General features: G+C 30.5%; 3 protein-coding genes across 5 annotated transcripts; 1 reads left to right on the forward strand and 2 right to left on the reverse strand.

Moving 5' to 3' along the window:
- Positions 1–1,504: 1,504 nt before the first annotated feature.
- Positions 1,505–11,682, forward strand: LOC115880602 (rho GTPase-activating protein 1). 2 transcript variants are annotated; one of them, XM_030897876.1, is made up of 10 exons: positions 1,505–1,813; positions 1,878–2,000; positions 2,138–2,286; positions 2,351–2,505; positions 2,558–2,756; positions 2,810–2,928; positions 2,982–3,157; positions 3,214–3,411; positions 3,471–3,577; positions 9,766–11,682. In XM_030897876.1, the coding sequence occupies exons 1-10, from the start codon at positions 1,774–1,776 to the stop codon at positions 9,934–9,936; spliced, it is 1,437 nt and encodes a 478-aa protein (XP_030753736.1). In that variant the 5' UTR covers positions 1,505–1,773; the 3' UTR covers positions 9,937–11,682. The 2 variants fall into 2 exon arrangements, with proteins under 2 accessions (XP_030753736.1, XP_030753735.1); XM_030897875.1 differs by having other exon boundaries at positions 1,506–1,813; positions 2,138–2,292.
- Positions 11,591–12,540, reverse strand: LOC115880603 (histidine triad nucleotide-binding protein 3-like). 2 transcript variants are annotated; one of them, XM_030897878.1, is made up of 4 exons: positions 12,357–12,540; positions 12,119–12,305; positions 11,869–12,062; positions 11,591–11,808 (listed from the first exon to the last, which is right to left on the reverse strand). In XM_030897878.1, the coding sequence occupies exons 2-4, from the start codon at positions 12,303–12,305 to the stop codon at positions 11,740–11,742; spliced, it is 450 nt and encodes a 149-aa protein (XP_030753738.1). In that variant the 5' UTR covers positions 12,357–12,540; the 3' UTR covers positions 11,591–11,739. The 2 variants fall into 2 exon arrangements, with proteins under 2 accessions (XP_030753738.1, XP_030753737.1); XM_030897877.1 differs by having other exon boundaries at positions 12,367–12,538.
- A 487-nt stretch (positions 12,541–13,027) lies between these two features.
- LOC115880632 (bromodomain-containing protein 7) lies at positions 13,028–15,333 on the reverse strand. Its single transcript, XM_030897911.1, has 2 exons — positions 15,190–15,333; positions 13,028–15,132 (listed from the first exon to the last, which is right to left on the reverse strand). Exon 2 carries the CDS (start codon positions 15,065–15,067, stop codon positions 13,160–13,162), a length of 1,908 nt encoding a protein of 635 aa, XP_030753771.1. The 5' UTR covers positions 15,068–15,132; positions 15,190–15,333; the 3' UTR covers positions 13,028–13,159.
- Between the last annotated feature and the right edge of the window lie 101 nt (positions 15,334–15,434).

Raw genomic sequence — 15,434 nt, forward strand, 5'->3', positions numbered from 1 at the left:
ACAACTTTTGATTTTTAAATGACACCTTCAGTATTCTTTTACTTTATTCGATAGAAAATGACACTCTGTATCGAATGACATATCATATGTCAACTTTTGACATATTTGCTCTAAAACAAATTGTATTTTAAATTTCAATCTAGAGTGCCATGGCTGTGTTAAAAACACTAATTTTTAATTCAAGGCAATTCAATTAAGGAGCCTTGAAAAAATAAATTTGATCGTCTAATGTTTTAGTGTCTTGTCTGAAAATCTTAAAAGTTTACATATAATATGTCATTCTATTCAGAGTGCCATTTTCTATCGAATAAAAAAAAATAATGAGGGTGCCGTTTGAAAATCAAAAGTTGTAGTCATTCCCGGTGAAACAGGAAGGAACTTTTGAGTCGCACCCGGTATACCTGCCTACTCTATGTTTTTAAAACCAGTTGTTATTTTCGATTAACCGGAAATGGCCACCAGTTTGCTCATTTTAAGTATGATCGAAAATAAAACGACATCATACATTTTCGAAAAATTTTCTGTCATTTTGTATGTAAACTCATATGGGGAATGTCATCGATCGTCATTTCCAAGCCATAGTAAAGCCGTTTTTTTCGGTCAAAATGTAGTAGGCACCTCTCATCTATACCGGATGTTTCCAAAAAGTGGTTTACCCCTATTCTTTCAGATAAAAAAAAACAAGATTTGGTGTGTTAGTATGTGAATGGTATGCGACATAAATTAGGATTGATTGACGTATTCAATTGTTTTCGGTCACTTCCTGTTTCAGCGGAAATGACTACAGCTTTTGATTTTACAAACGAAACACTTGTGTATAGAGGTGTGAACTTATTTTCATTCCAAAAATACGTAGTATTTCTATGTCTACGGAATATTGGGACACCCTGTATAACTTAGAGTTTAACCACGGTTTAACCGTAACCTTCTGTAAAACATTTAGGTAACATAAATGTATAAAATTTTCTTCCATGTCGGTATTCTGTGATCTTGTGTGATAAATATCACAGACTGTAATGACTGTAATAAAACTAACAAATAATATTTTTTAAATATTCAAATTTCTTAATATATGATGAGCTTATGTATGTACTTGTTGGTTATGCAACTTTTAAAACTCTTTACTCCTACTTTTCTTCAGCAATTGAATTCATTAATAAATAAATAACTAAAGACTTTTTAATGAATAATTTACGTATTTTATTTGCCGTTGATGTACTAAAAATCAATAAAATACCATAATTTTGATTTTGATTCATATAAAATGTATTCTAATCGCAATCCGTTAAACAACTATAAATTCTAATTTAATAAATCTTATCATTGGAGCAGACTGCGGATAGACTGGAGACCCAGAATAATAAAATTAAAAATTACGATTTATAGAAATACCAATATTTAGCTTTGGATTTACTAAGGATTTACTACGTATTTAATTTTTAATTTCACGTTTAAAGATGGTTTTGCGCTTTTTTAATTTCAAATTCCAGAGCGCAATCGTCATCTTCCTGCTGTTCATCTGCTGTTTGCTGTCAAATGTCAAATAAATATAAACGAAACGAAAATACTTGGAGACGAAATTTATAAATATTGCAAAATCGAGGAAAATATATACCAACTGCAACTTGCATTTAATTAAGTGATCTTGTACACGTAATATAACATTCCTTTAAGTATATTTTGAAAGTGTAAAGGGAAAGATATCGTTAGAAGCTAATCTGGGTGTGTTTAGAAATGTTTATAAACCAAATCCCTTAAGTTTTTTTGGATAACATGGATTCGCATAAATTTAGTCCAGCGAAAAGTGGGCCAGGTATGTACTGATAGACGTTAGGTTACTATTTATAATATATTAAATCAATTAAAATTAATTTTAGTTAGCATAACAGGGGATACTGATGAACCATATCCTAGTTTATCTGATTATCACGACTACGAACCAAATCTTGAGTTTGATGATTCAGAACTTCATCAAAGTCCCACATCTGGATCAGTATCAGGTAGATAAAAATAAGTTTTCTTTTTTTAGCACTTAAATGCATAACATATCTCATTAGTCTCATTTTGACCTGACACTTTTTCCATTATATGTATAATGTTTTAACACTAAGTTGAATTTGAAAACCATACATTTTAGCTGAATTTATTCATATCGAAGCAAATGGTGTAATGTCAATGACATCACCAGTTGGAGATTTTACTGATGAAAACTATGAGGAAGAATTAGCAGAAGCATGTGAAGAAAATTTTGATAGTTTAATTTTTACTTCGTCATCTTATCCAGAAGTAGGGGTAAATAGATTTGGTGAATTTTACTTTTATATGTTTATATCATTTCATTATTGATTAGGTAAGTGATGGCAATGGATCTGAGAAGTATATGGAAATAGAAAAATATGGCATTGTAGATGTTAAGGGAGATGATGCTTTAGGTCGGAAAGTTATAGTAGTATATGCTTTTAGACTACCACCGCATGGGAAAATTGACCATGGATTACTGTTGAAGTAATTATTATATTTTGATATCCGATACACATTCTATTTTTTTTTATTATAGTTATCTAAAGTACACCCTAGAGTCCTATGTAGAACAAGACTATAGCCTTATATATTTTCACTATGGACTTACAAGCAAAAACAAGCCTTCTTTTACCTGGTTAGTTCAAGCTTACAAAGCATTTGATAGAAACTACAAGAAAAATCTGAAGGCTCTGTATCTAGTTCACCCTACAAGTTTTTTGAAAGTAGTATCCCAGGTATGTATATTTTAACTTTCTGTCATATTCAAAGTCTTACAGTATTTCTTTAGGTTTTAAGACCTTTGATTAGTGCCAAGTTTGGAAAAAAGTTAAACTATATACATAATTTGAAAGACCTGAATGATGTCGTGCCAATTGCCAAGTTAGATATTCCTATAGAAGTAATAGAGTAAGAAGAAAACTTTATTAATCTTATATGTTTCTAATTGGAGCTAATTTTAGACATGATAAAAAACTTAATGGTAGTTCTCCTATACCATCTGTTTCTGATAATCAGCCCGAAGCACTATCGCCGACCCAGCAATTTGGGGTAACTTTACAGTTCATTAAGGACAATTATAATGTGGTTATACCTCCAGTTGTTAAACAGTGTATAGAGTATTTAGATCAACCTGATGGTAAGTAAAGTATACATGTTGCACGGAAATATATTGATTTGTTTATGTATTTTCAGCCTTAGAGACAGAAGGAATATTTAGAAGATCAGCTAATATGAGCAAAGTAAAGGCGCTAAAAGAACAAGCAAATGCTGGGAAAGTACTCACATTTGAAGATCCACATGAAGCTGCTGTGTTACTAAAGAAATTTCTCAGGGAACTTAAAGAACCATTACTCACATACGAACTTTATGATGAAATAATGCAATTTCAAAGTACCTTTTACATAATTTTTTTTATAATTATTTCAATTTAATAATCTGTGTTATTGTAGGCTTTAGTAAAGAGGAACAGTTGAGAAATGTATCGATACTGGTAATGGAAAAGCTTCCAGAAGATAACTATAAAACACTTAAATACATCATTGATTTTCTTTCTAGGGTAAGTAAAGATTAGAATTTTAAAATTACATCGATAGAGTTACTTTATAAATATATTTGACGTTTCTTACGTCAAAACTAACTGTCACAGCGACACGTGTCGTACATGGTCAAGTTGGCCTTGGACCAATCTATGGACATACCAAATTGAATTTAAATCGGACGATTTTTTGATAGATGATAGAATCGGACGATTTTTTGATAGATCATTGATGATGGGGTTTCATAGTGCACGAAACGTCGTCAAAATATCATGAAAAGATGGGGCTCTTCGAGCCGACGCACTCTGTACACTGGGTGCGTCTCAAAAGTGACTCACCCCTATAACTTTTTTTTTCAGATAAAAAAAAACGAGATTTGGTTTATTAATATATGACATAAATTAGGATTGATTGACTTATTCAATTGTTTTCGGTCACTTCCGGTTTTACCGGATATGACTACAACTTTTGATTTTTATATGGCACCCTCGGTATATTTTTACGTTATTCGATAGAAAATAACACTCTGAATAGAATGACATATCATATGTCAACTTTTGATATTTTCGGTTAAAAAAATCGTATTTTAAATTTCAATCTAGAGTGGTGTCAATCTAGTCTATGGTTAAAAACACTGTGTTAGTCTGTGTTAAAAATACTAATTTTTAATCAAGGAGTCTTAGAAAAATGGATTTCATAGTCTAATGTTTTTCGTGTCTTGTCCTGGCCGATTAAAAGACGCCCAAACAGTATTTTTAATCATATCTCGTTTTTTTTTCAAATGGAACGAGAGTGACTCATTAGCATATTTGGAAAAGGCATTTTTTACGAATAATTTGGTACCACACACTTGGTATTCGAAACAAATTGTCAATTGTCGTTATGAATCGCATGTTACAATTTCAAATAAACCATATGCGAAATGTCAAAAGTTGAGATATATGTCATTCTATTCAGAGTGTCATTTTCTATTGAATAAAGTAAAAAATACCGAGGGTGTCATTTAAAAATCAGAAGTTGTAGACATTCCCCGTAACTGAAAACAATTGAATACGTCAATCAATCCTAATTTATGTCATATACTAATATACCAAATCTCGTTTTTTTATTTAAAAAAATAACCCGGTATACCCTTGCAATACAGGGTGTTTCAAGCAACTGGTTTGATTAAAAGTTTTTTTAGGTTTTAGTTTATATTCAAATGTTGTTTAAGTGCATACATAAAGTATGTACTAGGGTCTAGTTCAGTAAATTTTTTAACTTCTACAGGGTGGCTGAAAAATGTGTGAGTTGATTGGGATGATTGTTATTTTGTTTTGTTTTTTTAATAGGAACCTCTTTCTTAATCACTTACTTAGAGATATACGTTTTGATAATTTCAGAGATAAAAATTAATAAATGAAAAAAAATATATTTTCAGCCTTTTTTAAAAAAATATTAACAAAATAAGATTTGTCCTAAAATCAAATCGATGTTAGTTACTTACTAATAGTTGGTCTGTATTTGCTTTATTATAAATATCGAGAATCTTAAATCATACAGGGTTTTCAAAAATTGCATGCTATACTTTCTGTGCATTTTTTCATAAATGTATGTTTTTCGTCTTTTAATAATTCGATCTTTTTAGTTTATTTGCCATCCAAATATTTTTATAGAGTTTAATAAATCCAAAAGGTTTTTGTAAAGTTTCTTTTTTATAAAGTTGTGTGATAATTTAGTATTTATTATTTGAAATAAAACTACTTAGTTGAGTGTTCCAAATTAAACTTTTATTCTTCATATTAATATAAAGTTCATAAAATAACATGATGTAAAATAAACTAAGTATTGAACATTCCACGTTCGTATTGCTTTGTTATTCTACATTCGTTCTATATTTTTTACAAACTACTAAAATATTTGAATATCTAAACCTAATAATAGAAATTTCATAATTTATTACATTTCCTCCCTCTTAAAATTATAATAATTAAAAAAAAAAAAAAATATATATATATACAGGAGTTTTCTACGATATTCTCTAAGGTATCTCGGAAACTACTGGATATAGAGAGTCGGTTAAATGGGGAAAGAATTGCAGTTTTGTGGGGTCATAAATATGCGCCTTTCATATTTTTGAAAAAGTTCATGGCTTACTAGATATTTCGAAAAAAACAAATTTCGGCTATTTTAAAAATTGTTTCTAATTCCATTATAATCTATTTTAGACAAAAAGTTTTCAGATTAAAGTTGTAGATAATCACATCCTTATAGAGATTGTGTCCTCCGTTTTTTCTAAAGCCTGTCATTTTTGACATATGACACAAACATATGTTTTTTTAAATGGAAACCATAGTTGGCCATGACTTCATAAAAAGCGTCACTTTTTAAGCTTTTCAGCGATATAAGCTATGATATGTTTCTTTCGAAAAATTACTGAGTTATAGCCAATTCTTACAATTTTTAAACAATTTCACATAGTTAGCCATGGAAACAAGCTCAATCGTCGTTGCTATCTAGTAAGCCATGAACTTTTTCAAAAATCTAAAAGGCGCATATTTATGAATCCACAAAACTGCAATTCTTTCCCCATTTAACCGACTCTCTATCTTCAGTAATTTCCGAGAGAACATCCTAGAAAACTCACGCTAAAATATTTAACACATTTTATTTATATTTTTTTACAAAATTTACAAGATTATTTACAAAAAAGTGCCCAGTGGCGTAGATGTACAGGCTTTTGTCTACCAATCTCAAGGTAGTGGGTTCGATTCCCACACCCGGCATTGCATCAGCCGACTATTTTTATTAAAATAAAAATAGTTTGGGTACCTAGGTCGACTCAGCCTTAAATGAGTACTTGGGATTCACAATCCTGAGGTAATAATAGGCGGTTGAAGCGTAGTGCTAGCCACATTACCTTCCTTGTATACCGAACAGCTCTAGTATGGCAAGCTGTACCTTGCTACTCCCAAGGCGTTAAACACTATATACGGGAGCTATTATTATTATTATTTACAAAAAAAAATCTGTCACGGAAAAAATATCTAGATTTTCCAGTTAAACTATCCTGTTGCTTCAGTCTCCTGAACTAAAGTATTTTTAGAGTTTAAACGACTTACATGTAAGGAAGTTCAATCACAGAATATACACCATACAGAAGCGACAAAGAGCTTTGAATAGCATTGGTCAAATGGGAACTAATTGCGTGACGTCACGTTTGACATCCGTGCGCCTTGAACAGCATTTCACACTGAAAGAAAATTGTTAGATTTTAATAGAAAATGATGAAAGGCAGGTTTATTTAATTTTAAAAACTAGAGGGATTTAAATCAGTGTTTTTATTTAGAATTAAAAATAAATAAATAATTATGAAATATATTTTTTAGTCTTTTATGCATAATATCTAGAAATAATTATACCTGCGGTCGTGAATTTTTTTTTGGTGTATAATTCTTTGACGTCACGTTTGACAGTTAACCAGCATTACCCCCTCCTAAAAATTTTGAAGCAAATCTCTTTGTCGCTTCTGTATGGTGTATATTTTGTGGTTCAATCCTCAATTATACGAGATAGCCCCGATTTTAACCAAAGTTAAAATATTAATAAAAAAAATAGTGCTTACTTCAAGCAATCACTTTCCAGCGCAACACTCAGTGCTTTTAATATGGCATTTTTCAACTCATTCTGTCAACTCATTCTGTCAAGCAGAATGGAAACTTAAATGGCAGGCTGTCAAATGACCTAAAACAAAATTTTGTTTTCCACAGCCTGCTACCGTTGATTGAAAGAACTGTGAAGATGCGCAACCTAATGGGCAAATTCGTGACAAGGCTGATTTGATTTCCCCTTACGTCTCATGTGCTGTATGGTGGCGACACCACAATCGCTCTGCGGTCAACGCATAAAACACTCATTTTCTCTAATTCCGCTAGCCAGGGCATTTCGATTTCGGTCGTATTCGGTCCGGGAGCTGAAAGCGACAGTGTTGTCATATTAACATGTGAAATATCTTTAATAAGTTTGACGAAAATATCTTTGGATGAAAAATCCGCGTTTATGTATTGAAAATTTATTCGTGTTAAACATAGAATAAACAACAAAAATAAATATTCTAAAAATAACAAAACATTTTTATTTTTCAGTATCTCTTATTTCATGTACAAGAATATATTGTGTTTGTCAAAAACTCTAACGTGATTGGTCGGGCTTAACAGTTGCCTGCTAGGGCTAGACACAAGTATTTTAACAGTTTTTGATTCATAATTCGAACAATTCCAATCCAATCAGATGATAATTAAATAAAAAAAAACTTTTTGATAAAAAATTGATTTTTTTTTTCTTCTTATATTAAATTACTTTTTACAAAAATTACTATTACTTTTACAAAATAAAAAAAAATAAAACAAAAACCTTATTTACTCGAAATTTAATAAATTATTCACTCTAAGGTAGAAAAAACGCAATAATTTTTTGTTTCAATGTACCCAAACATAACAACAAAAGTTTAAAACATTTCTTTGTTCACAGAAACTCCCAAATTTGTACAAAATTTTCCCGAAACTCATCTGTAAAATTATTGTATAAACGAAATATTTTTTTCCAAATATAGTAGATACCGAGATATATTTTTTTCTTTCTAATAATAAGGAAAAAATAAAAAACTGAAAGGCGGAGGACCTTCCCATTAAAATTAAGGGCTCATACTTGGAGAGATTTTTTTGAGGTGTCTACCAACCTTTTTCAGAGTATAAAGTGAAAAAAAAATAGTCGATTTTTTATCCACCCTATAGTATATACATAGTATGTAATTAAAAAAATAAATAGGTAAAAACCTGGTAAAAACTAATATTAATTAGACAATAAACGTTATATTAAAAAACAAATGAATTTATAAGTAAATATAATAAATGGGTACCTATAAGTTAATACAAAACAAACAAGGGTGTGTTTACTGCAATATACAAAACAAACAAGGGTGTGTTACAACTATTTCTTACTTTCAAACTTCAAAAAACTTCCTGCATTTATTATTATATTTACCAATATTTATCAATTTAACTTATGAAAAAATTAAAAGGATCTGGTCCACTTTAGGTACGTCAAAATTTTAAAATTTTCTATACAGAATTGAGAAGAGGAACACTTATAATGACATTTTGTAACAAAAAAAAGTGCGGATCGTCCATAAATAACACCAAAAACAAACCCCCCAAAAAGAATGTTGTATTGGTTGTAACCAATGCAATCAAAACTCAGTTACGGCGGACGTTTTTACCATTGTGATCCTCCTCAACACAGATCAAAATAATATCTATTCTTATCAGCTTAATATCGCTACCGCTATTTTTCAAAATTAATAGGAAAGTATAAATAAAACAAAATTCCGATTTTCAATAAATTAAAATTAATAATTAATTAATTAATTTAATTAAATTAAACTAAATTCTAACCTCAAAAAATAAATAATTTTATTGCAGAAATCTCAAACATTTAGCCGAGTATCCGTACGATCCGTACTTAAAACGTTAAAACATTAATTGTGGAATATATTAATATCAAATTTACATCAATAACTTCAAGATTGACGACGCGACGTACCTAAAGTGGACCATCACCAATAAAAAAAGTTTTAAAATTGCACAGGAATAAATAAAACAAAATATTTTATTAATACACAGTTTTGAAACACAATATCCGTATTACATTCATTTTCCGCAGTAATACTCTCACGTCTACGCAGTATATACGTAAGTAATTTCTACGCCACCGCTATGCATCCACTCCGACGACTGAAAGAATACTGAATTAGGGTACGGGGAGTACGGGGCACGGGGTACGTTACAGAATCAGCGCAGAGCGGCGCGCGGCGCAAAGCTAAACTAAAATTCTTGGACAAGCGGCGACGGTGTGGCCAGCTACATCTCGGCCAGGTTTTCTGCCACGAAATCACCCATAAGGTTGCGCATCTTCTTATTTCCTTCAATCAACGCTGCTACGAGTTATTTATTTGCAAAAGAAACGCTACGAGATGTAACTAATTCATTATTATTTTTTATTAAGTTGGAATGTTCTAAAGGAGATAATATTATCAAAAATAGCATTTCTAAAGGTTACTTTTTACCACTTAGATTTCAATTCTAGCCCTGTGTGCATCTGGAAAAACGAATTGAGAACCCCAGTACTTTCAATTGACTTCGGAAATACTATAGAAAACTGTATTTTTTAGGTGATGGAAAGATCCGATCTCAATAAAATGAATGCGCAAAACTTAGCTGTAGTGTTTGGCCCCAATTTAGTATGGTCTGACCTACTATCCATAACATTGGCTTCTATTGGACCTATAAACATGTTTACCCAATTTTTACTGCAGCATCACAACGAAATTTTTATGATTTAAAGAAAAAAACACAGTAAGAATTTTAGGAAGCCCCTGTGATGGATTTTTTTTATTTAATATAGTACAGCGAGGACAAAATATTGGCAATTTCAGAGAAACAATGCGATCCGGCGTTAGAGTTGATTTAGAAATTACGATTGCTGTCATTTTATATGTAAAATGTGTGGAGAAAGTCATCTATTATTTCCGGGCAAACTTGGCCATCTTTTTTTCAATCATACCTTTGAATAAAAAGATTAAGAAAGGAGTCTATTAAAAATTTTAGATCGACAGCGACGGGACTCTAAAATGGCAGACTTAAATTCCGGTTTATCAGTGCCGTTCTAATTTTATTCAAAACGTGTAAAAATATGATGTAGGGTAGACGTGGGTAGGTAGACTCAATAATTTGTTTTATTTTAGGTTGTCAATAAATGTTGGTAGTTTTTAAAATTGTTATAAAAATATATAATTCTTATAAAAATAATTAAGTTTGGTTTGATTAAATAATAATTATTTATTAACACAAACATCCGATTCGCTACTGAAGCAGGTAATCAAATTGACGTATCTAGATTCTTTAACATCTAATCTTTGATAAGTAGTAAACAAAACTGAACAATATACATACAATAGCATTATACTCCTTCTTAATCTTTTTATTCAAATCATCATGCAGTATTTATTACACACAGAATAGAATGATCATAATTAAAATCTGAAAATTATATGTAATTTAACCAAGTCATATCTGTGTGTAAAAAAAGTTTTTAATATTTCTGAATTTGCTTTAATTTGTCTGGTACTGTGTATGCAAGTCTACATTAACTTAAGTTGTTTAAAGAGACTATATAGTGTCACAAATTACATATACAAATGTACAAATATACATAATTATATTAATATAGAATGAATTCTAATATATACAGCGGGTTTATCATAAATAGTTTGTTGTTACAAGAAAACTGGTTGTCCCATACAATTAAAGAAATAATACAACAGACTGATATTCTGTTTTTATTTAAATAGGGTTTATAAAGACAGATATACTGAAATATTTCATTCACAATTATTGAATTAAAACTTACGTTCCATTTCTTATTAAAATATATTGAGGGTTCAGATTTTTTATTTTCATTAATATTAATCAGTTGTATCTTTAAAATTATTTGTAATAAATATATACCTAGAATCGATTTTACAAAAAGAAGCTGTTTTGATTACTGCTAGGTATGTATACTATATTTTTTTATAATTTAGAAATGTATCTTATTTTTTAAAATATTACACTCAGAAAATATAACAAGTAAACCACAATAAAATTGTGATACCTTTACATATTTGGTGTAATATGCATGTATTCCAATGTTAAGCTTATACAAATTCTAAATAAAAGCATGAAGACTTAAATCCCACTTAGATTGTAGAGACAAAATGATTATAGCCATTTTATATTGGGAAAATAGAAGTTGGTCTTGTATTAGCATTGTAAAAAATTTTAACGTTAAATATTTAAGATTAACTTCTAAAACTGTAGTCAAAATACCAAAGAAAAAAATATATATTCTTTACACAGATAAATGTTAGACATTTCATAAAATTGTAGATGTATTAGAATTTGTTAAACAATTAATGCATTTAATTCAGTATTAACAATGTTTTCTTTTTAATAATACTATTTTTGTACATTTAGAATTTTTATTTTAATTAATTGTTTAAGCTAATATGTTGTACAATAAAACTTAAGAATAAAATGTGCATATACAATAGATTTTCCTTCTTAACCAACATGGAATCTTATACATAAGTACTAAATAATGCCACTCACAACTTACTATTGTCTTTAGTAGTAGCTACATCAAGATTTGCCAAACGTTCTTGAATTGTTTCAACCTAAAACAAACAATTATTAGTAATGTTAAAGCAATTTATTATACCTACTATAATACGTACTGTTGTAAACCACCATGAATTAGGTTGAAACATTACTCTATGCAATAGAGACATGCTACTGGCTGGAGATATTGTATGTAAGTGCAAATGGTCCACTGTATTAAAAGGAGGTAGATGAAATCCTATTCTTAAGTCATTTGTGTCACCACCCTCTTGTTCTACAATCCTCTTACCCTCGGAAATCATTTCATCCACTAAACAAGAATTGCAGGTAAATATCTAGTAAGTGATGATTTCTATACAAACTTACAAAGATCTTTATGATCGTTCTTGCTCAAACTATTCACATTTTTTAAATGCTCTTTGGGCACTGACAAATAGTGATGCTGTGCAGCCGGTTTGATATCTTTAAATATAATTATATTTTCATTCTCAAATTTTATATCTGCTGGGGCACTCTTTGTTATGATTTTACAAAATATGCATTTTGATGGCATCTTAAAGGAGAGCAAATATGTATTAACACAGTCAAATATTAAAATACATACCTATATTTACTTTATATATTTTTTGGGGCAATAAACTAGCTGAGAAATGTTTCAAGGAAGCAGTAAAAACATTTAATGAAACGAGACTATGGGCGGCCTTTCCATAAACTAGACTGTGGTGAACACTGAACGATAAACGAAACTCTCTCAATCAAGGCATAAAATCAAGGTAACAACAATAATATGTCAAAAGTGACGTTAAAACAGGCTGTTTAATGTAAATCAGCTGTTTTAAACAGCTGATTTGTTCAAAGATCAAAATGAGATCAAATCGGAATTTTCTTTTGTCTGCGATTCTGCAACCAGTTATACATTCCAATATATTTCCTTGTCTCTGCTATTTTCTGAAACTTATTATTTCTAGTATTTTATGCATGTATAGTAGGAATATATGAAATGGTACAAAAATTATATAAAGTATAAAAATACAGCAATATGAATTTATTTTATTTAAATGTGAAATACAAACACAATATTATCCTAAATGCCTTATTTTTAGTTTCATAGATGATCTCTGATGATATGATCATAAAATTTGTTTCTTAATTTGTTAAACTGTTGGTCGCTCCATAAATAACGTAATATAAATTAATCAATTAGGTGGTTGTAATTTATACCAGCCAATAATTTTTAATAACAAATTAATTTTTAATTCAAATTAGCAATTTCAAAATAGCAAAATAATTTTTAATAGCAAATTAAAATTATTATAAATTATCAATTACAATGTGAAATGTATTGAATACTTTTAGTATGTAATTTATTAATTAACATAAAATTAATACAATAGCTTTCATTAATATCTACTCCATCAATATTTCTTCAATAGCATTATCAGTTTCTAAATGGGTAGGTTGTTGGGCCTCCTCTAAAAACTGTCTTAACTCAGTCTCCAAATCTGGTTCGGGATCTGGTATAGATGGAGGCACTGTTACGCCCAATGCCTTTCTAATGGCTGACACAGGAGCAATAGCTCCAGGTAGTACTTTTTTAGAGATTTCAGTAAGATTTTCCACACACTGATCTGCTAAATTACTTTCATCTTGAGTAGGTCGTGCAATATTATGCAAAGAAGACGGTAGAGATTGCGATAGTCTTTCATACTGAGTTTTTTGTAATTTTTCTAATAACTGGCACATGTCATTTAATTTTTGTTGCATTTCGTGTCGTTCTTCGCTCTGTTTAATCTCGTCTTCCATCGCATCTAAGAAATTCACGTCAATACCAATTTCTTGAAGTGATTTAAGTTCATCAACATTAACTTTCAGAGTATCAGTTGTGGTCTCTAAAATAGTTCTCACTGCATTTTCCTCGTCCTTAAGACGTTTGCCCTCTTCTATAGTAGATTTTGTTTTTGAGTGATCTCCTCCTGATAAGAGATCGAGGAGTGAATCCACTAATTGCTCACCATAATCGCAACCTTTTACAAAGTCCTGAATACTTTCGGCATACTGTACAGCTGTATCACTTCCGTAGGTCCTTAACACCAGAGCAGATTCCTCCTTGGTTAGGTTTGCAAAAGCAGAATCATGACTTGGAGCATAAGACCCAAAGGCTCCATAATATAATGACTTTACAGGTCGGGCTGTATTGCGCCGATCCTCCCTAAAACCCTGTAGATGAGCTGAACCATCGGACAGTCTGCCAACCAGTGATCCCAAAGGTGCCAATAATTTTCTCTTTCCTGCATTATTGCCTACTAAAATAGCCAGTTGAGCAGATCCATCACGTCTGGTTCTTAAATATCCTATAGAGGGGCCTTGCCCTTTAAGTTTTGCTTTAGCTAAACGTGCTGCATTGTTAGCTTGAGCCAAAATCTCTTCAGGCGTAAGGGGCTCTTTTGAACCAATTTTTGTTATACCCTCAGCTTCATCTCCTGATTTAACACCAACTGCACTTCTCATTTCGGGAGTTATTTCAAATCCAATTTCTTCTTCAGTCAGATCTGGAGCAATTTGTAATAAATGCACCAATTTATCTTGTTGAAATACTTTTAGACCAGCTTGTAGTAATTTTTTACTAGCTTTAAAATAAACTGTGTCAACATGATTATATTTCATTGCATTTTCACACATTAAACTAAAATCCTCTATAAATTCCTTAATCCTTTTATACTGATTTTCCTCTACTTTTTGTCTCATGGTACTAAAATCCATAGGTTTTGAAATAATGCGAGAATATCCTGGTGCAATATTATCAGTTACTGGCCATGCAAAAAAATTGTGTGAATCTTTCTTTTCTAGTTGATTTAATAAGTGATCCAATGCTTTAGATAAAGACGAACGTTCTTGTATTTTTTTGATTACACAACTTCTTTGTTCTCTTTGTGAATTTGGTGAACCTAGTAAAGGATATACTCCAAGAAGTGTATCCATTTCTTCAATATTTTCATCTTCTACATCACCCCGTTTCCTTTTCTTATCCTTATGATGATGTTTGTGCCTTCTTTCGCGATCTTTTTCTTTTTTCTTCTTTTTTTTCTTGGATTTCTTATGATGACCATGATACAACGGATAAGCCGAGTCATTAGGGACTAAACTGAACGAAGAAGAGTCTTCTGTTAAATTCTGAACATATTCTTCTTCATGTTCTGGGGTGTTATTTGATCCCACCTTTAAGATTAATTTCAACCCTGGTTTATCATCTCGATCTCTTCTATGCTTTTTGTGTTTTTTAATACAGGCAACTTGATCAGAAACATTATTATCCATTTTTCTATTGCTCCAATAAATTCTTTATTTATGATGAAAATTCAGTTCTGGTGATTGCTTTTGAACTATAAAAAATGTGTTTCTGTATATCGGCAAACTACAAAATATACACCTATATTTACCCTTTTAAATATTTTACAGCGTTTCAGAGAACACTAGAACCATTCATTAAAATGAAAAATTAAACCATAATAAAATAATAACAGCAAACAGCCTAGCATCTCACAATTTTTTCACAAACAACAAACAACTGTCAACTGTCAATTGTCAATAAAAATCAATGCGTCCAACATCTCAAAATTAAATGTACCTACACCAAATCACAAAGGTTCTTTTTAGATTCTCAATTTGTGGACATTGTGTGTCA

This window comes from Sitophilus oryzae, unplaced genomic scaffold (genome assembly GCF_002938485.1).
Source record: "Sitophilus oryzae breed Bouriz unplaced genomic scaffold, Soryzae_2.0 scaffold_1639_pilon_pilon, whole genome shotgun sequence".
NCBI classification, from domain to species: domain Eukaryota; kingdom Metazoa; phylum Arthropoda; class Insecta; order Coleoptera; family Curculionidae; genus Sitophilus; species Sitophilus oryzae.